The sequence below is a fragment of the Lutra lutra genome, chromosome 17 (genome assembly GCF_902655055.1).
Source record: "Lutra lutra chromosome 17, mLutLut1.2, whole genome shotgun sequence".
NCBI lineage: Eukaryota > Metazoa > Chordata > Mammalia > Carnivora > Mustelidae > Lutra > Lutra lutra.
Genome location: NC_062294.1, coordinates 666,069 through 685,281, shown reverse-complemented (window position 1 = coordinate 685,281; position 19,213 = coordinate 666,069). Strand labels below are relative to the sequence as shown.

The following is a 19,213-nucleotide window of genomic DNA, read 5'->3' as shown; positions in this document are numbered from 1 at the left end:
AGGGCGTGGCCGGCGGGGCGCGCGTGCGGGGGACGGGTCGGGGGCGTGGCCGGCAGGGCGTCCTCGTGCAGGGGCGTGGTCGACAGGAGGGGCGCGCGTGCGGGGGCGTGGCCGGAGGCATGATGGGCGGGACGTCCGCGTGCGGGGACACACTCGACCGGGCGTTCGTGCGAGGGCGTGGCCGAAGGGAGGGGCCGGTGGGGGTGTGGCCGGAGGCGTGGCAGGCAGGAGGGGCACTCGGGCCCAGGGGCGTGGTCGGAGGCGTGGCGGGCGCGGCGTCCTCGCGCGGAGGCGTGGCCTGCGGGGCCGTCGGGGCGCTCAGGAGCGCGTGGCGGCCGGACGGTGCTGCTTTGCGGGGGGGAGCCGCTGCCCCCCGGAGCCGGAATGTGGCCGCAGCGGAGCGCGGCGCGGGACCGGCCGGGGTCTTCCTCCGCAGGCCTGAGGTGAGCGGCGCGGGCGGTCGGCGCGGGGCTACGGCTGCGGGGACGCGCGGGCTGTTGACGACGTTCGCGGGACGCCGGGGCTCGGGGACGCGCTGGGCTCCGCGAGCGGACCGGGCCGAGCGCTCCCCACGGCGGGGTGTGCCCCGGACCCTGCGGGCGCGCGCGGCGGGACGAGGGCGCGCGGGAGCGTCTGGGAGCCCGCGGCGTCGCCGCCGTCCCAGGCCCGCGGGTAGCGGCGTCCGGCCCCCAGCGGCTCCCGGCGCGGCCGGTCTCCGAGCGAGTGGCCGGCGGGTCCGCGGAAGAGCCGCTGCGCTCCCTGCGCCGCCCCGGCCGCTCCCGGCCGCTCTGCGCGCGGGCCCCGGCCTGCCCGGCACGGATGCGCGCGGCTGTCCCGGGCTCGACGGCCCCCGCAGTCCTGTCGCCGGCCGGGACCGACACCGCCGTCCGCTCCGGCCTCCGCCCAGCGCTTCAGGACGTCGGTGCCGGGACTCGGGCTTGGTCCGGCTCCCGTTATTGTTGCGGGCGTCTGGCCTCGGTGTTTCGCCCGTGGACACTGCACGGTCGCGTGCTCGCCGCTGCGGTGACTCCGGTCGCGCGGTGTCCGGGTCGCGGGCCGGCCTGCGCGTCGGCTCTCGGCCGGTTTATCAGACAGACGGACGTCAAGTCGGCCGGGAGGCCGGCAGGGAGGGGGAAGCCCGGCCCCCGCGGAGCGGACAGCCGGCCGCGGGGCTCGACCCGGCACCCGGGACCCGAGCCCTCCGGAGGCAGCCGCTTCCCCGGCCCAGCCCCCCGCTTCCCCGGCCCAGCCCCCCGCGCCGCTGCGCCGCAGGCTCTCAGGGCCGCAGCTGCCCCGCACGTCCTGCCGCTCGCCTCCGGCACGACGGGCCGCGCTCCTGGGGGTCGTGGCGAGTCGTGGGAGCTTGACGGTCACCCTTTCTGGGCTTGCCGAGAGGCGCTGAGGCGTTGGTGGGGCCCGCGCTGAACGAAGCGCGAACCCCTCCGCGACCACAGCTTCCATTTCTCCCCGCAAGTTCGGGCTGGGGCGCGCGGTGCACTTCCCTGAGCGAACCCACTTCTAACGTGTTGTGGTCGTTGGATGCTGTTGTGCGCGACAGTTGAGCTCCGTTCCCGCGCTCAGCGCTAGCGCGTAGGAGTAGGGATCTTTAGGGCACCGACCCCGTATGTCACAGTTTGGCCGAACTTGTCGTTCTCTTAAGGAGGCTCCATGCCCGCGCGGAGCGGGGTGCGGGGCCCGACCTTGTGACCCGAGTTCAAGACCTGAGCCGAAACCAAGAGTCGGATGTTTAACGGAGCTGCCCAGGCCCTCTGCAATGTCGTTCGCATCTCGGACGTTGTGTGCGTTTGTGGACTTTTTAAGGATTTTCCACATATCGTATGCTACCTACAATTACAGATACTTTTCTTCCTTTTTCGGCCAAGTTGCCCCCCTGGGGCTTCGAGCGGCTATAACGGAAGTGGTGAAAATGGGCGGCCTTGTCTTGTTCCTGATTTGAGAAGGGGAGCTTTCTGTACACCACCAGGGTGATACCAGCTTTGGGTTTTTCCAGTATCATTTTGAGTATTTTCTTTCCATTTCTAATTTCGATGTTTTTATCATGAAATGAAGTGATTTTGAATTTTTCCCTTTCTTCTATTAATGTGGTATACCGCATTAATTGATTTTTGTAGTTGAGCCGTCCTTGTATTCCTCGGATAAATCCCACATGATCATGATGTCTAACTTTTTTTTTAAAGATTTTATTTATTTATTTGACAGAGAGAGATCACAAGTAGACGGAGAGGCAGGCAGAGAGAGAGAGAGAGAGAGAGAGAGAGAGAGGGAAGCAGGCTCCCCGCTGAGCAGAGAGCCTGATGCGGGACTCGATCCCAGGACCCTGAGATCATGACCTGAGCCGAAGGCAGCGGCTTAATCCACTGAGCCACCCAGGCGCCCTGATGTCTAATTTTTTAAAACATTATTCATTTCTTTATTTGACAGACACTGAGAGAGGGAACACAAGCAGGGGGCGAGAGAGAGGGAGAAGCAGGCTTCCCTCAGAGCAGGGAGCCCGAAGCAGGACCTGATCCCAGGACCCTGGGATCACGACCTGAGCCGAAGGCAGAGGCTTTAACCCGCTGAGCCACTCAGGCGCCCCTAATTATTTTAATATGTTGCTGGATTCTATTCCCTAGTATTTTCTTGAGAATATTTGCGTCTGTATTCTTAAGATACTGATTTATCATTTTCTCCCCTGGTGATGTCTTTGTCTGACTTTGTTGTCAGGGTTATGGTGGCCTCACAGAATGAGTCCTAGGGTGTCCCTTCCTTTCGTTTGGGAGAGGTTGGGGTGCGTTGGTGCTAATTCTTTAACATTTGGTAGGGTTGACCCACAAAGCCGTCTGGTCCTGGGCTTTCCTTTTGTGGGATGTTGTTGATTACTCATTTAGTCTCTTATTATAGGGCATGTTTGGATTTTCTGTTGCTTCTGGGGTCAGTTTCAGTAATTTGTGTGTTTCTAGGAATGTGTCCATTTCATAGGATTTCTAATATGGTTGCATTTAATTTTTCATTGTATTTTCTTATCTTTTTTTATTTCTGTAAGATCCAGTAATGTTTTCTTATTCACTTCCAATTTTGTTTCTTTAAAGATTTTATTCATTTGACAGACAGAGGTCACAGTAGGTAGAGAGGCAGAGAGAGAGGGAGAAGCAGGCTCCCCGCTGAGCAGAGAGCCCGATGCGGGACTCGATTCCAGGACCCTGAGATCATGACCTGAGCGGAAGGCAGAGGCTTAACCCACTGAGCCACCCAGGCGCCCCTCACTTCCAATTTTGGTAATTTGAGTCTTGTTTTTTCTCAGCCCATATAAAGAATTATCCAACCAACTTGTTTTGTTGGTTCTCTTTCTATTTTTCATTTTATTTATCTCCAGTGTTAAACTTAAAAATAAAACTAACAGTTACTTTACCAGCAAAAATGGTTTTATTCTGGAATAAAGGCAAATCCGGGAACAAAGCAGAGGTGGCCTTTCCATGGGGGAAAGGAGGGGTTGGAGGGGCTGTTGAGAACTCAGAGTCCTTTGGAGTAAACGGGAGCTGGAAGTGTAGGGGCCCCCGTGGGCTGAGCTACTGCTGGAGAAGGGGGCGGCCTCCCTTCCTCGGTTGGGGTGGTAGAGCGGTGGCGGCCACGTGCAGGGACGCGTCTCCTGCAGCGCTGGTGGGACCCGTGCCGGGTGCGACGCGCTCCCTGGCGGTGGGCCGCCCCTCACGGATCCCCTCGCCTCTCTTCTCACCGCTGCTGGCTTTGGGTTTAGTTTGCTCTTTTTTTCTTGTTCCTGCAGGTGTGAAGTTAGGTTACGGTCTCTTCTATGCAGTAGGCATTTATAGATCTGACTCTCCCCCACAAGGCCTCTGTTGCATCCTGTAACTGTTTCTCTAGTCTTCGAGCATCTTTACAACTTCCCTTGCGGCTTGTCTTTTGGGTCCTAGGTCGTTTCAGAGCGCGGCTTGAACCTGCGCGTGTTTGGAATTTTCCGCTGCTCCCGTCCATTGCAGGCGGAGAAGACCCGTATTATCCCAGTCTTTTTAAGCTTACGGGGGCTTACTGTTCGGTGTGGCCGGGGGTCTGTCCCTGAGGAGGTCCCATGTGCACTTGAGAAGATGTTGGTTTGGCGGGTGTGGGGGGTGTCCTGTGGGCGTCTGCTGGCGCTCGCCGTCCTTCACACATTGCCGCCTGGTCGCTCGGTCCGTATGGAAATGGGGAACCCCCGTGCAGCCATTGTCGTGGGGCTGTCCGAGTCTCTCCTCCGTTCTGCTGGGTTTGGGGCCCTCTGTTTTGGGGGTTCTGCTGTTCAGTGTTTATATGGCTGTAATTTTTCCATTTCCTTGACAGACTGGACTTCCAAGATTAATATAAATGTCTTCCTTAGATTCTTGTGACCATTTTTAAGTTATATTCCATTTTGTCCGAGGCTTGTAAGACCACCCCGTTCTCTTCTGGATTGACTTCTACCACTTACTTGTTCCCAGTCTTCGATGTTTGTTGTTGTTGCTCAGCTCCTTCATTACTGTCTTTGTATTTAGTTGATTTTTAAAATGTACCATCTCGGGGCGCATGGGGGGCTCCGTCAGTGGCGCGTCCGCCTTCAGCTCGGGTCACGGCCCCTCCTGAGATCGAGCCCCACGTTGGGCCCCTGCTCAGCGGGAAGCCTGCTTCTCCCTCTCTCTGCCCCTCCTCCTTGCCCATACGCACTCTCGCTCTTGCTCTCCCTCAAATAAATAAATAAAACATACTTAGTTCCCTTTTTCTTTCTCTTTCTGTAAGTTCTTCGTTGTTCATTAGTGGCTACCTCGGGGCTTGCAGTCAACACCTTATGACAGCCAGGGCTGCACTTGGGACACACCGGTATGAACAATACCCATTGTTTCCAGAAGCATCCGAACACTCAGCCCACGTGTGTCTGTGTCTCCTTGCGTTGTTATGGTACCGTGTATGTCTGCATCTTCGGGACCACCGGACACACATTGTAACGATTTTGTGCATTTGCCTATTAAGTACTGTAGGAAAAGAGGAGTTGAAACCCCACAGAATGGGGCACCTGGGTGGCTCAGTCAGTTGAGTGTCTGACTCTTTTTTTTTTTTTTTAAAGATTTTATTTATTTATTTGACAGAGACATACCGAGAGAGGGAACACAAGCAGGGGGCGTGGGAGAGGGAGAAGCCGGCTTCCTGCTGAGCAGGGAGCCCGATGCAGGGCTCAGTCCCAGGACCCTGAGATCATGAGCTGAGCCGAAGGCAGAGGCTAAACCCACTGAGCGCCCCAGCATGTCTGACTCTTGATTTGGGCTCAGGTCACGATCTCAGGGTTGTGGGATTGAGCCCTGCATTGGGCAGAGAAGCCTTCTTGGGATCATCTCTCTCTCCCTTTGCCTGCCCCCTCTCTCCATCTCTGAAAAATTAATAAACAGTAATTTCCCTTTATGAATGAGATGTATTTTCCTGTCTTTTGCTTTTTTATAATTTTTTTTTAGATTTTTATTTATTTTACTTGGCAGAAAGAGTGAGTGAGAGAGAGAGCACAAGCAGGGGGAGGTGCAGAGGGAAAAGCAGGTTCCCCACTGAGCAGGAGCCTAATGTGGGGCTCGATCCCAGGACCCCGGGATCATGACCTGAGCCAAGGGCGGATGCTTCACCAACTGAGCCCCCAGGCGTCCCTGTTTTATAGTTTGCTGAGAAGTAGCTTTTTTGAGTATTATGCTGTGTTAACTCTGGAAAGCATATTTACTCATTTTTGAAGGTTTGCTCAGTTTTGTTTTGTTTTGTTTTGACAGAGAGATTGACAGCATTTGCGGGGGAAGGAGGGGCAGAGAGGGAGGGAGGGAGAAGATATTGGGCAGGTTCCATGCTCAGTGTGGAGCCTGACCCAGGGCTCAGTCTCATGACCCTGAGATCATGACCTGAGCCAAAATCAAGAGTCAGACATTGACCTGACAGCCCCGCGGGAGCCCTAACGGGCTGCTAATCTCGAAGGCTGGGTTTGTGCATCTGTGACTGCCAAGTGATTTCTGCCAAGTGTATGTTCCCGGTTTTTGGTTTTTTTGTTTTAGTTTTAAGATTTTATTTGTTCTTTGCCAGAGAGAGAGAGAACGTGCGAGCACAAGCAGGGGGAGCCGCAGAGGGGGAAGCAGGCTCCCCGCTGAGCAGAGAGCCCGATGCTGGGCTCGACCCCGGGCTCCCGGGATCGTGACCTGAGCCAAAGGTGGACGCTTCACAGACCGAGCCCCCCGGGCGCCCGGATATAGCCCTTGCCTTGTGCAGCGGCTGCAGTGTCTGTGACTCTGCGGTCAGCCTGACGCCGACCTCCTCGCACGTCACCACCCCCCTCGGCCCAGCGTGTGCAGCGGGAACGTGGCACCGACAGAAAACGGACACTAGCTCCTCTGTCTCCAGAGAGTCCCCTCAGCCCGTGGAGGGTGGAACTGTGACCACTGTCCTTTTTCTGGGTCTTATGTGACCCCAAATGGCGGTGAGCCATCAGACGCGGGACCCGTGCCTGGAGCTCAGGGTCCTCGCCGCGCCCCGTTCTCTCGCAAGCCCCGTGGGGACGAGGGCACCGCCCGGAGCGGGGGACGCGGCAGGTGCTGTCGTGCGGGGGACGGACGGGGCCTCATCTGTGCGAGCGCGCGTCTTGACCGTGGGGTCGGAACAGCTGCTCCGGGCGGCTTCCCGGCTCGGGGTTAGCTGGGAGCTGGGGAAGGGCTCCGGGCACTTCCTACGAGGTCTCTGCAGTGTCCTCCGTCCGCCCTGGTACCAAACTTGTTTCTGTGCTAAGTGTTCCTGTTGGTTACAGGTTTGTCACTTAGAGCCCGGGCTTCGGAACGTGATTCTGCTTTGGTTGGCTTTGCTGAATCACTGCCTCACGGGGTGCTGGGCTCTGGGGTTTTCTCCAGCGCATTTGTGACGTCACATCGGTGTCGCTTGCACAAGCTCGTTCCCAGGCACTTGGGCCGGGTCGTGCTCCCACCGCACAGGCTCGTCCCGCACCCGCTCGTCCGTTCTCGGCGCGGTCGGGGCAGCCGACTTTCAGGCCCGCGGCGGGAGGAAGGGGCGGCTTCCCGTCGCTCCGGTTTGCTCCTGCAGGGCAGCGCCGTGAGGTGCACGGGGTGTGTGCGTCGGTCTCACATCCAGTGGCGCTGGGGACGGTGGCAGGGACCTTTCAGCAGGCAGAGATGGTGCCTAGAGACGCAGACCCGCAGGCTTCGTTCCCAGGAATGCGGTGGCTGCGCTGTGCGGGCAGGGTGGGCCAGTCCAGTGCTGGACGGACACGGTGAGGATGGGGCCCTCACCTTCCTCCTGGCCTCAGGGGCTAAACACTGTCTTTCACCATTAAGTGTGATGTTAGCTGTAGGTTTTCCATGGATGCTGTTTCTTGGGTGGGGAGAGAGAGAGGCAGGCTCCCCGCGAGCAGGGGGCCCGACGTGGGACTCGATCCCAGGACCCTGAGGTCATGACCTGAGCCAAAGGCAGAGGCTTTAATCCACTGAGCCCCCCAGACGCCCCTAAGTTGCTGAATGTTTGATATGAAAGTTCTTACTGAAAATTCTTCATTATTCTTTTAACATCCAGAAAATCTTTAGTGATGTCACTTCTCTTATTCCTGATACTGGTAATTTGTGTCCTTACCCTTTTTTTTTTTTTTTTTTTCTGAATAGTCTGGCTAGGGATGCCTGGGTGCCTCAGTCAGTTAATCGTCTGCTTTTGGCTCGGGTCGTGATCTCAGGGTCCTGGGATCGAGTCCCGCGTCGGGCTCCCTGCTCAGCGGGGAGCCGGCTTCCCCCTCCCTCTCCCTGTGGCTCCCCCTGCTCGTGCTCTATGGTGTGCTCTCTCTGGCAAATACATAAAATCTTAAAAAAAAAAAAAAAAAAGAGTTGTCTGGCTAGAGATTTCTCAGGGTTTTTTTTGTTTTTGGTGAGATGTATCCGTTTTATCGCCCTTGTCAAAGGCCAGGCTTTGGGGCTCCCATCTGACTGCTTCCTTGACCCAAGGCCTTTGAAGGAGGGTATTGTCTAGTTCCCAAATATTCGGAGATTTTAAAAGATCTTTCTGTTACTGGGGGCACCTGGGTGGCTCAGCGGGTTAAGCCGCTGCCTTCGGCTCGGGTCATGGTCTCAGGGTCCTGGGATCGAGCCCCGCATCGGGCTCTCTGCTCAGAAGCCTGCTTCTTCCTCTCTCTCTGCCTGCCTCTCTGCCTGCTTGTGATCTCTCTCTGTCAAATGAATAAATAAAATCTTAAAAAAAAAAAAAAGATCTTTCTGTTACTGATTCGTAATTCAATTCCATTGCAGATTAGAACATATCTTGTGTGACACGCATCTTCTGAGCTGGTGGCGATGTGTGTCCTGTACCATGGCCAGTGCTCTCCGTGCTTGAGCGCGGCGCGTCTGGAGCGTCCATCGTGGGGGGCGCTCTGTGCGGTCAGTGAGGCCGGTTTGGTGGACGGTGTTGTTCGAATTTACTATGTCCTTGCTGATTTTCTGCCTCTTATTCTATTGATGAGAGAAGTGTTCAAGTTTTTAAAATTATGGATTTCTCTCTTCCTCTTTGCAATTTTATCAGTTTTTGCTTCTTTTTATGTTATGTTAAAATTAACATAACCTAAAATGTATCATCGTAAACACTCGGAAGGGGTGAGCTCCGTGGTGTGTTGGTGAGCTGTGCCATTCGGTGTGGACGGGGGGCCGGCACTGCAGCCCCTCGCTGTGTTCGGGGCGCCAGGCATGTGTGCAGGTCCTGCTCTGGGTGGCCGAGCTCAGGGGTGCAGGGCTCTGCAGAGAAAGCCGCTCCTGGTCTCAGAAGGCACCCCTCCCACACACTCCTCTTGTTAAGCTCAAATTTTTACCTATTGCGTTATTTCAATTTATACATGTATATGTTATTTATTTATTTGAGAGAGAGAGAGCATGAGCAGGGGGCAGGGAGAGGGAGCAGCAGACTCCCCGCTGAGCACGGAGAAAGGCACGGGGCTTGATCTCATGACCCTGGCATCGTGACCTGTGGCGAAGTCGAGTCAGACACTTCAACTGAGCCACCCAGGTGTGTCCCTCAAAATATTTTCTAATTTCCCTTGTAATTTCTTCTTGGACTATTGAAGAGTGTGGTGCTTAATTTCCACCTATTTTTTAGTTTTCTAGATTCCCTGGTATTGATTTCTGATGTCCTCCCATCGTGGCTGGAGGACGTGCGCAGTATTATCTCGGTCTCTCTGCACTTACCGAGCCTTGATGTGTGGCCACACACATTGGTCTCTCCTGGAAGCTACCCCGTGGTCACTTAGAGGCACGTGCTGCTCGCCGCGGTGCCGAGTGCTGGCCGGGGGCGAGCTGGCATGCGGTGTTGCGTCTTTGGTCCCTCGTCGATCTCCTGCTTGCTCGTCCGTCCGTCTGCAGAGGGAGCGCGCCGAGGGCTCCAGGTGCCACTGGGAACCGTCCGGTTCTTTCCCGTCTGCCGGCTGCTGCTCGGTCTCATGCAGGCGGCGTATCGTCGAATCCGAGTTTTAAAAACTAGATTCTGCTGGTCTCCTGGTCTCTCCCTTCTTCTTCTTCTTTTTTTTTTTTAACATTTTATTTATTTATTTGACAGAGAGAGACAAGCAGGCAGAGAGAGAGAGGGAAGCAGGTTCCCTGCTGAGCAGGGAGCTTGAGATGCGGGGCTCGATCCCAGGACCCAGGGATCATGACCTGAGCCGAAGGCAGAGGCTTAACTGAGCCACCCAGGCCGTCCCAGACATAGTTGCATCTAGTTCTTTGAACGTGATTGATCAAAGTGGACTTTAAGTTGTAGGTTTAACCTCTGGGCTTCCTCAAAAACAGTATCTATTTTTTTTTTCTTGATTTGGGGTCAAACTTTGTTTCTTTGTGTATCTCCTCATTTTCTGTTCACAAGTAGACTTTTAAAATAATATAATGGTGATTCTGGGAATCAGTTCCCCATTCTCCAGATTTTGCTGGTTGGTTGGTTGGTTGGTTGGTTGGTTGCAGCTGCTGCTGCTGTATTTAGTGACTTTCCTGAACCAATTCTGCAAAGTCTCAATCCTCTGTTGTGTGTAGGCAGTGACATCTTTGTGCTGTTAGCTAGCTGCTGAGCCAGTGACTGGACAGATTTCCTTAAAAGCTTTGATCCACTAGGATTTCCACACCCCAAAGGCTCTTCAGTGCTCTGGCCAGTCACAGCTCTGCATTAGCCTTCATTTCCTGTTTCCAAAAGGCCTCTACATCAGAGCCTTTATATGTGTACCCATGGACACCTCATTCCCCAGATCTAGTCAGTTTTGTGGCCAGGCTCTTGTTTGCTCTCAGGGGTTTCAATCCCCTCAGGCAGCTGTATTATTAAACAGTTGTCATTGATTGTTTTCAACAAACCCTCTGGGGGTAAAGGTCTTTTCCCAGTGAATGAATTTCAAGTCAGGTCAAGTAAGTCCCAGGAATGGGGCTTTTCTGGGGAAGCTGCCATACAAGTCAAATGGTGACAGTGTCCTGGAGATTGGGAGGACACCTGAGGAGACCCTCACTCAGGCTGTTCCCCGTGGTGGCTGCTGGGTTGCTGGTCTTCAAGACTAACATGAAAGAGAGAGAGGAATGGAAATATGGAAAGTTAAAATGACACACAACTCACTACAGAGATTCAGCTGTTTTTTTTCTGGAATAATCACTCCTTGGATTGTAACAAGACTTGGTTAATTTCCCAAGTTCTGGATAATCTTGACATTGACAGCTCTCCCCCCACCCCATGTTCTTATGGCTGATACAGAAATTTTTGAAGGTTTTTACTTTGCTATTCTGGAATTTCTGCATTTTCCATTAAATGAATCTCCATTTCTCTGAGGCTCTCATCTGTGATAGAAACATTGTCTTTACCAGGACTACTTTGACTTGGTGGTTTTCTGCATGTTCTAATTTTGGGGGGATTTTGATTGGGAGGTAAGTAGCTCAGATTGCCATTTTAACTTGGTATCTGGGATCCTATTTTCTAAAATATGTCCTTGAATATCATCCTGAGTTCCACAAGGAAATGCAGAAAATTCTTTCAATGTTTTTAGATTGTGACATGTAACAAAAAGGTGCCAAAAACACATTTACGACCCGTTAAGTTATCACAGAGTCGACCACATAGTCAATACCAAGGTCAGGAAACAGAGTATCACCAGAAGCCCCTGGAACGCTCACGTGCTCCCCCAAGTGACTGACCGCTCACATGGCAGTTTTTTAAATTTTACGTAAACCCAGCGGTACCACACAACTGTGCATGTGACAGGACTGTGTTCCTCTCCGTTGTTCTATCTAAGCAGCTCCCCGCGGGTGTTGTTCGCCCCCCACCCGCCCCTGGAACATCCGGCAATGCTCAGAGGTGCGGCTGTCACAGCTTGGGAGGGTGCTGCTGGCCACAGCAGGTGGAGGCCACGCATGCGGCTGAACACCTGTCGTTCAGGAGAAAGGACGCAGCAGACTGCTCTGACCAAACAGAAGGAGTACGAGGTTGAGAAGCCCTGCTACGTATATGGCAATTATCTTTTATTTTTCCTTTTTCTTATTACAAATAATTCAGGTGCGTTGATGTTTGTAAGCGATGGACCCGTAAGCATGGGCTCTCTTGGTTCTGTGCCCAGAAGCGTGGCTGTAGGGTGCGAGCCGCTCACTACCCGCTGGGGGAGGAAGTAGCCCGAAGCCCCAGCCGTGGTGTGTCACGCACACACCCTGAGCTCCCGTGCTGACCCTCAGCTTCTCGTCCTGGGTGCAAGTCCCCCACATAAAGAAAACATGGGGGCAGTTCCCTGTGCCTCTTCCCTCTGTCAGGGGAGGAGGGAAGCTGGCTGTCGGGGCCTGCCTGCCCAGATACCCGCGTGCCAGCTTGGTTCACGTGAAGGAACCCTCTTTTCCTGCCAAGGCCACCAGCTGTCACACAGCCTCAGGTGTCCACTCACTATTTGGGGACCAGGCCCCCTCCACAGCCAGCCTGTCCTGCCATCTTACGACGGCACCAGACGCCGCGAGGTCACTGGGTGCGGCCCCCCTCCAAAGGCTCGAGCATCGCGGTACAGCGGGGCGCTCTGTGCCTCCACGGCTCGAGCCTGTGGGGCCACCGCCAGCACCACGCAGTTGAGAGGCCTGGAGCCCCGGCCGTCCCCAACCGCCACGCCTGGCCCATGGAGGCAGCTCCCCAGCCCCAGTGCACATGCGCAGCCGGCGAGTCCGGGGAGTCTGGGACCTCTGCCCCCGGGGCTGAAGCTGATGACGGCAAGACTCCGTGCGAGTCACTGCGGTGTTCGGGGCTTAGGAAAGACACAGGCTTAAGTTGGGTTATTGAGGGCGCCCGGGGGGCTCCGTCGGGGCAGTATCTGCCTTCAGCGCGCGTCGTGATCCCAGGGCCCAGGGATCAAGTCCTGTGTGGGGCTCCCTGCTTCTCCCTCTGCTCTGGCTTCCTCACTCTCAAAAAATCTTAAAAGATGGGTTACGGAGATGACAGCTCCAGGATTTGAAAAATAACTAATTTATGCCCAGAGCGCTGGAGCTTTGCTGCTCTCTCCGCCCTTCCCCTGCAAGCACCCGAGCAGGTACCAGCCTGGAGGGAATGTGCACCGAGGGGAGGAGAGACCGGACTCCTCCGGGGTGGGGTGCCGTGTGGACTTGGGAGCCCGGCCCAGCTCCCCGCAGTGCCCCACACTGGAGGAGCCCGAGGACACAGGTCGTTCTGCAGGGGTCATCGTGCAGTTGCTGCTGCATGGGGAGGTACAGGACACAGGAGGGTGAGGGATTCCAGAACGTGAGGTGGGGGTCAACCCCAAACCCTGATGCCCGGGTCTCTGTCTCCGCCCACCTGTCCCCAGTGCCCAGCATGTTTGGGGGGGTGGGGTCGGCGGCGACTGTGTGAGCCAGGATTGGATGAGGCAAGGGCAGTCTCTGGGAAGGAGTCACTTTGTTCAGAAGGTGGCCCCAGGCCAGCCCCATCCCATCCCTGTAGGGCCTCCTCTGAGAGGAGCACAGGGGTCGTGCTCTGCTTTGCGAAATGGGGCTCACATCTCCCATTCTGGCCTTCCGAGCTGGGGCTGGCTAGCACAGGGGCTCTCCCAGTGGGGACCCCGCATCAGCAGTGACCTCGCTGTGAGATCTGCCAGCCCCACGTGGAAACTTGGGCGCGGGGTGGGGGGGGCGCGGCTCCCGTTCTGGGTGCAGAGGGCCAGGCAGGGGTCTCTTCAAGGCCACACAGCCCAGGATCTACTTCCCCAGTCGTGAGTGACCCTCGTCTCGTTTCCTTCCTACTCCCGCCAGGCCCTGGGGGGCAGCCAGCTAGAGGTATCCCGTTGGGCCTCTCTCTGTCCTCCTGTGCCCCCTGCCCTGGTCTTGGTGCACAGGGACTCACCCAGCTCCCCCTCTCCCTGGTGAGCTGTGCTGCTTGGTGGGGCGTGCAGGAAAGGAGGGAAAATCAGTGTTTTAAAATGAAAAGCTACTAATTGGGTAGGAGAACAGTTGAAGACGCAGAGCGACCCCTCAGCTCAGTCCTGTGTGACGGCCCCTCCTGGAGAGGGTCCTGTCGTGTACAAAGAGCATTTAATTAATTTATTTATTTCTTTACACGTAACTGAAGTGATGTTACAGTACAGGAGGTATTTACAACTGTGCAGTATGTGTCGCAAAATAAATTATCTAGAAGGCAGCAAAGTACGTTGTGAGTGTGTATAAAACTGTACAGCGCTTCCGGGTACACTTTTTATATGATTATTGGCTCTGTAGTGTTTCAAGTTATGTTCTCAGAAAGAGAAACAAAATGCCCAAGATTAAAGGAAAAAATATACAAACCACGTGGATTTGACTCCCATTAAAAACACAACCCGAGTCCTGGCTCTGCGTCCGTGTCCGGTCCGGGCGGGCGGCGCGGCTGGGCCTTTCCCCCGCTCGGTGTCCTCCCAGCCCGGCCGAGGCCCGCGCTCTCCCTGCCCTCCGGCATGGAGGACGCGGTGTCTGAGGCATGGACGCCTTCATTTTCTTTTAGTTGATCAGAATGGAGCAAGAAATTTTAAAAAATACACTCGGTTCTGCACCACCCGAAATGCCCGTGCTGCGGCGGGAGGGCAGAGCCCCGGGCCACTGAGTCCGCGTCTGTGTCCCCGAGGTCTCCTCGGCCTCCCGCCGTCTCTGGTTTAAAAGAGCCTCGCTCCGGGGGGCCAAGTGCAGGGTCTCTCCCCGGGCGTCCCCACATGAGGGACCAGGTCTCCCTCCACTGGCTGGACGGGGCAGCAGTGCCGGCAGATGCGTGTGGCCCTCGCCTGTCCTGTGCGGCGTCCCGCGGTGCGTCAGGCCGGCAGAAGCACGAAGTCATCGTTGACGTCGACCATGGGCACGTAGAAGGAGGGCACCTCGTTCACACACAGGGACTTGTGCCCAGCGGGGTCCAGCTCCTGGACCTTCAGCTGCCACTCCATCCTCTGCACGGCGTTGAGGGCCGCGGCTTCGTGCTGCTGCCGCATCAGGAGACACGTCTGCGTGGGGGACACAGCAGGTGAGGGGGGCAGAGGCTCGAGCCCGGGACCGCAACCCCCACAACCAGCCGCACAAGCGAGGCCGGCTCCCGGGCCTAGTCCCCACCGCGGGTCACCTGAGCGCCCCCAGTGCCCGCGCAGCCGGGCGGCACTGCTCACCACATGGGCATCTGTCCCCGTCCCCGTGGTGCCCCAACCCCTGGTTTCACAGCAGCTTTGAATGAAAAGTGATGGCTGCTGTTTGCTATTTTCATTTTACAATCATTTAGGGCTGGTGATCTCCGTTTCACCTGCAGTGCAAATTATGCCTTTCTGGAAAAAACTTTCTAAGTAGGCTCCGTGCCGGATGTGGGGCTTGAACTCAAGACCCCGAGATCAGAAGTCGCATGCTCTACCCACCGAGCCAGACCGGCGCCAAAAATCACACCCAGGGTCGGAGGCATTTCGTACTGCGGCACCCTAGCACTCGGCCCTAAATGAGGGCGGTGGTCCCGTGCACGGTGTGCTGTGTGTGGCAGGCAGGAGGGGAGAGCTGGAAGGGCAACTCTGAGGGGGTCAACCGAGGGGGGACGGGGCAGGAGGTGGCAGGAAGGGACCCGGCGTCAGGCGCGGTGTGTGAGCAGAGGGTGTGTGTGCACACGGGCAGGCCACCGCCTCACGGCCGACTCGTTCCGCAGACGTGCACAGAAGCACAGCGGGTGGGCGTCCGTGTCGGGTCTGCCTTAAAATGATGCTGTTTCGAGTGTGCTGCGGGGATCGGGGTGCAAACCCTCCCCCATCCGGAGTCTTCTGGAAGCAAACCACCCTGGGCTGTGGCGTGGCGGCCACGGCTCCAAGCGCACTTGGTGTACTTCCTTCCTTTCTTTTCAAAAGACTGTATCTGAGAACACGGCACACGAGTGGGGGGAGGGCAGAGGGCAGACGGACCCCCAAGGCGACTCCCTGCTGTGGCAGGAGCCCGATGAGGGGCTCCGTCCCATGACCCTGAGACCACGACCTGAGCCGAAACCAAGAATCAGACGCTCAACCGGCTGAGCCCTCCAGGCAGGCCTCCGTCCTTTCTCTAATCGCCCTTTTCTTACTGGTCTGGGAAGGTCACTGTGCGTGACGGGCGTGAGACTCGTGTGCTCACGCGCACCGTCTCCCTGTCACGTAGTCGAGACGACTTTCTCTCGTTACTGGAAAGCCTGCCCTGCGCGGCCCCCGGCCTGGCTGGCGTGACTGTGGAGCTTCCCCAGGACGGGCCTGGGGCCAGGGACGCTGCACAGGCCCCTCCTCTCTGCTCTGGGCGTTCTGTCTGCACCGCGGCAGCGCCCCGCGAGGGCCGTCTTGTGGGGGGGTGGGGGGGCCCGCGGGTGAGGCCGGCATCCGGAAAACGCGGTCTTCCTCTCGCCACACGCACCCCTGCCCCCAGCCCCGGCGCTCTAGTGACAAGAGCGGGCACGGCCCTCTGGGCCCTGCCTCCCGGAGCTCCCCGGGGTGGCGCTGACCCTTAAGGCAACTCTGTAACCGGCGTGCGGCTGTGTGGCCGGCGACCCTAGCGCCTGCGGGTGCGGACGTGCTTCTTACTTGCTAATCTTTCTCTATCTCCCACCCATCCTCTGCCTGCTGCACTGGGCACGTCCAGAGCAGTGGTGCTGGGTGTGTGCTGTGACCTTTGAGGAGGGCTCAAGGTGGGGTCCCACAGAGGTCTGACCGCCAGCTGGTGACAGGAGCTGCTCCCCGCACACCTGGACAGGAGGGAAGACACTCTAAGGAGGCAACATGGGGGCGGGGAGACCTCGGCTCCCTCAGTTTCCGCTGGGTTCGGAGGGTCTGACGCTGCCGCTTCCAAACGGGACCCAGCAGCAGCCCCCCGCCCCCCCCGCCCCAGACACCTGCCAGGACCCCCAGCCCAGGCGCAGCTCGGTGGGCACAGGGCCCTCACCTTCATGCGGTCGTACTTGTCGTCCACGTCCTGCAGCCAGGAGATGAACTGGCGGGCGTTGAAGCGGTCACGCACGGACTTGTTCTCGTCGCCCTGAAGAAGAGCGCGCAGATGTGGACACCGCGGGGGTCAGAGCCAGGCAGACGCCTCCCGCGCCGTGAGAGCCGCAGCCTTGCCCCGCAGTCCCCAGGCGCAACCGCGTTCCGGGCCGGACCAGCACGACCCTCCCTGCGCATCCCCCCTCCGCCCGACCCCCAGGAGGCGGCTGTGCATGTGGGGCGCCATGGCCCTTGGGGACCACACGGAGGTGCCCAGTCAAGCCACAAGAGGCCTTGGTTTCCATTTCTTCTGTTGTGACTTTCTGTGAAAAGGGCCGTGAGAGGCCGGAGGTGGCTTCGCGCAGCAGAGAGTACCAGCTTAACGTCCCTGTCCTCCCGCACCGCAGCGCCTGTGGCCAAGGACAGGCCCACAGCAGGTAAGCCCTGGGCCAGAGGGGCAGCCGGGGGCACTCTCACGGGCCCCTGCGATCCGGCTCTCCCGCGTGGCCATCACTCGTACGAGTCTCTCCCCTCGGCCCCATGTGTGGCCCCTGGGGAGCTGGCCGCAGGCCCCACACACGGAGGGCGGAGGCTGCAGCGGAGGCCCTCCCTCCCGCTCCGCAGCAGCTCAGGAAGTCCCCAGATGCTGGCTTTTTAGATGCAAAAGGCTCCTGAAGTAGTCCTCTGTCCGTTTCAGGGTTCACAGACCACTGTACCGCTTCAGACCGCAGGTTAACGGGGAAACTTAACTTTTTTCCATTTGAAGTCGGCTTCGTGCCTAATGTGGGGTTCAGACTCATGACCCTGACGCGACAGGCTGCACAAACCCGGCAAGTTTTTAAGATCGATTCCTAAAGATCGTATGTACGTGCACGGAAAATCCTTATCAAAAGAAATCCCCGAACCACTTCTGTCCGCACAGCCAACCTGGAACGCTGCTCGTGAGCCTGGGGCTGCCGCGGGAGCTCAGGCTGGCCTGCGGGGCGCAGGAGGGTCCGCAGGGGGCAGCGGGCCCACACTCTGGGTGGTTGTCAGGGACGAGAATCGACTGCAGAGCAAACCCCTGACAGAGTCTGGCCCCAGGCCCGAGTGCGGCAGGGGCCAGAGCAGGGACACCGGAGTCCACGGACAGGCCACCAGTGGGAGGTACCAGTAGCTGAGGCCCCTGAAAAGGCACAGGCACTCCACAGACATCCTGGGGTGGGGTGAGGGGGCGCGTCCCATGTCCACAGCACGGGGAGGAAAGCAGGGCCAGAAGCACAGCCATGGGGGGTGGCCGCACGCTCGACCCCTCCTGGCCCTTAGCTGTGGCGCCCCAGCTTCCGGCAGGGCCTGCCCTAGGCCAGTGCCTCGCCGCAGCGGCTGGCAAGGGAGGGGGTTGGGGGACACGACTCGTCCCGATTACGTTTGTTTTCCAGGACAATTCGAGGGATGACGGACACTCATGGATGCCCAGTGCAGTGACCGCAGGCCCGTGGGGACCCGCACAGGACGTGCTGCCATCCGCTCGCTCCCGTCCACCTGGGGCCGCCTCCGTCTGTGCGGCGCGGCGCTTCCACCCGCTGCCTGGGCCGCGGGCCGCGTGCGCACCCACCTGGCTCTCCAGCGGCATGTTGTAGACCTCCGAGTCCAGCAGCATGGTGCAGGCGCTGAACGGCACCGCTTGGTTCGCGATGGTCCTCGCCGCCCGGCAGTGAACCCGCAGGATCTCCTGCTCGCAGGAGACAATGAGCTTTTCCTGCAGGAGAGGAGCGGAGTGAGGCACGCCTCCGGGGGGCCAGACGCGCCCCAGCCCGAGGCCCCGCGCCCACGGCCCCCTCTTACCCGCTCGATGCTGTGCTGCAGACGCAGCTTTCCCCGCACGGTCTCCTGCTGCTTGAACAGCTCCTTCAAGGGCTCCGCCAGGGAAGGAGGGGGGGCGATCTGCAATCGTGGGGGCAGGTCGGTGGGGCTGTGAGCCCGCACCAGGAACGCCCGCCCCCCGCGAGCGGCCTGGGTGCCCCGCAGAGCAGTGACGGGAGGGGAACTGGCTGTCTGCAGGAAAGGAAGGTACGAGACCCCGCGGGAGGCAAGCAGAACTTACACAAACCCGTGACCCCAAACGCTCCATGATGTTCATGGTATTCTATTTTGAAAACTAAAATTTAAACAAAAAAGGCAACAAAGCCGTCTCACTGAACACAGACCTCAAGCCGCAGTTTTTCAGGATCTAACGTCCCAGACGAGACCGAGCAGCTCATCCTCCCCACCCCGGGACCTACAGGGCAAGGCCGCCTCGGTCTCCTGCCCAGGGCAGCCTGAGATCAGGGAGAGCCAGGCTGGGACATCCTGCTGAGCTCAAAGCTAGCTGCCCTCACCCCAGGGCCAAGTGCTGCCCTGGGCCACGTGGGGGAGGGGTGGCCCAGACGCGGGGCCTTCACTGCCTCGCCCCTACAGCAGGACGCTCAGAGCCAGAGTCAGAAAACGCCGGAGGTCAGTCCCGGGGGACAGCCAGCTCAGACACCGACTTTCAGAGCACACGCATCCACCGTGACCCCCACCCCCACCACGGGAGAGGGGTCCCAGAGACTGGTGATGTAGGCTGCGTACCTGGGCCTTCCCTAGGAGGGCCTCATGGTATAAAACAGAAGTTCTGGCTTTTCTTCAAAGTGCGATTGATCCCCCCCTCCCCAAAAAAGGCAGCAAGTCACCTGCACATGGTATAGACAGGCTACACCTGGGGAGCAGGCCAGGCCGGCTGTGAGTGAGCAAAGGAAGGCTGAGGTCTGGCTCTGC

The 19,213-nt window shown here is 57.9% G+C and overlaps 1 protein-coding gene across 10 annotated transcripts in view; it reads right to left on the bottom strand.

The window, feature by feature from the left end:
* Window positions 1-13,527: 13,527 nt before the first annotated feature.
* ANKRD11 (ankyrin repeat domain containing 11) overlaps window positions 13,528-19,213 on the bottom strand; it is a 183,347-nt gene continuing 177,661 nt past the window's right edge. For 5 of the 10 annotated variants that reach the window (XM_047710062.1, XM_047710063.1, XM_047710059.1 and 2 more), the window contains 5 exons: window positions 18,263-18,361; window positions 18,033-18,176; window positions 16,401-16,493; window positions 16,129-16,203; window positions 13,528-14,473 (listed from right to left, as the gene is read on the bottom strand). In XM_047710062.1, coding sequence (XP_047566018.1) covers window positions 14,288-14,473; window positions 16,129-16,203; window positions 16,401-16,493; window positions 18,033-18,176; window positions 18,263-18,361 — 597 coding nt within the window. In that variant the 3' untranslated portion in view covers window positions 13,528-14,287. Of the gene's footprint in view, window positions 14,474-16,042; window positions 16,204-16,400; window positions 16,494-18,032; window positions 18,177-18,262; window positions 18,362-19,213 lie in introns of all 10 variants that reach the window. The other 5 variants (XM_047710064.1, XM_047710065.1, XM_047710069.1 and 2 more) reach the window with 2 other exon arrangements.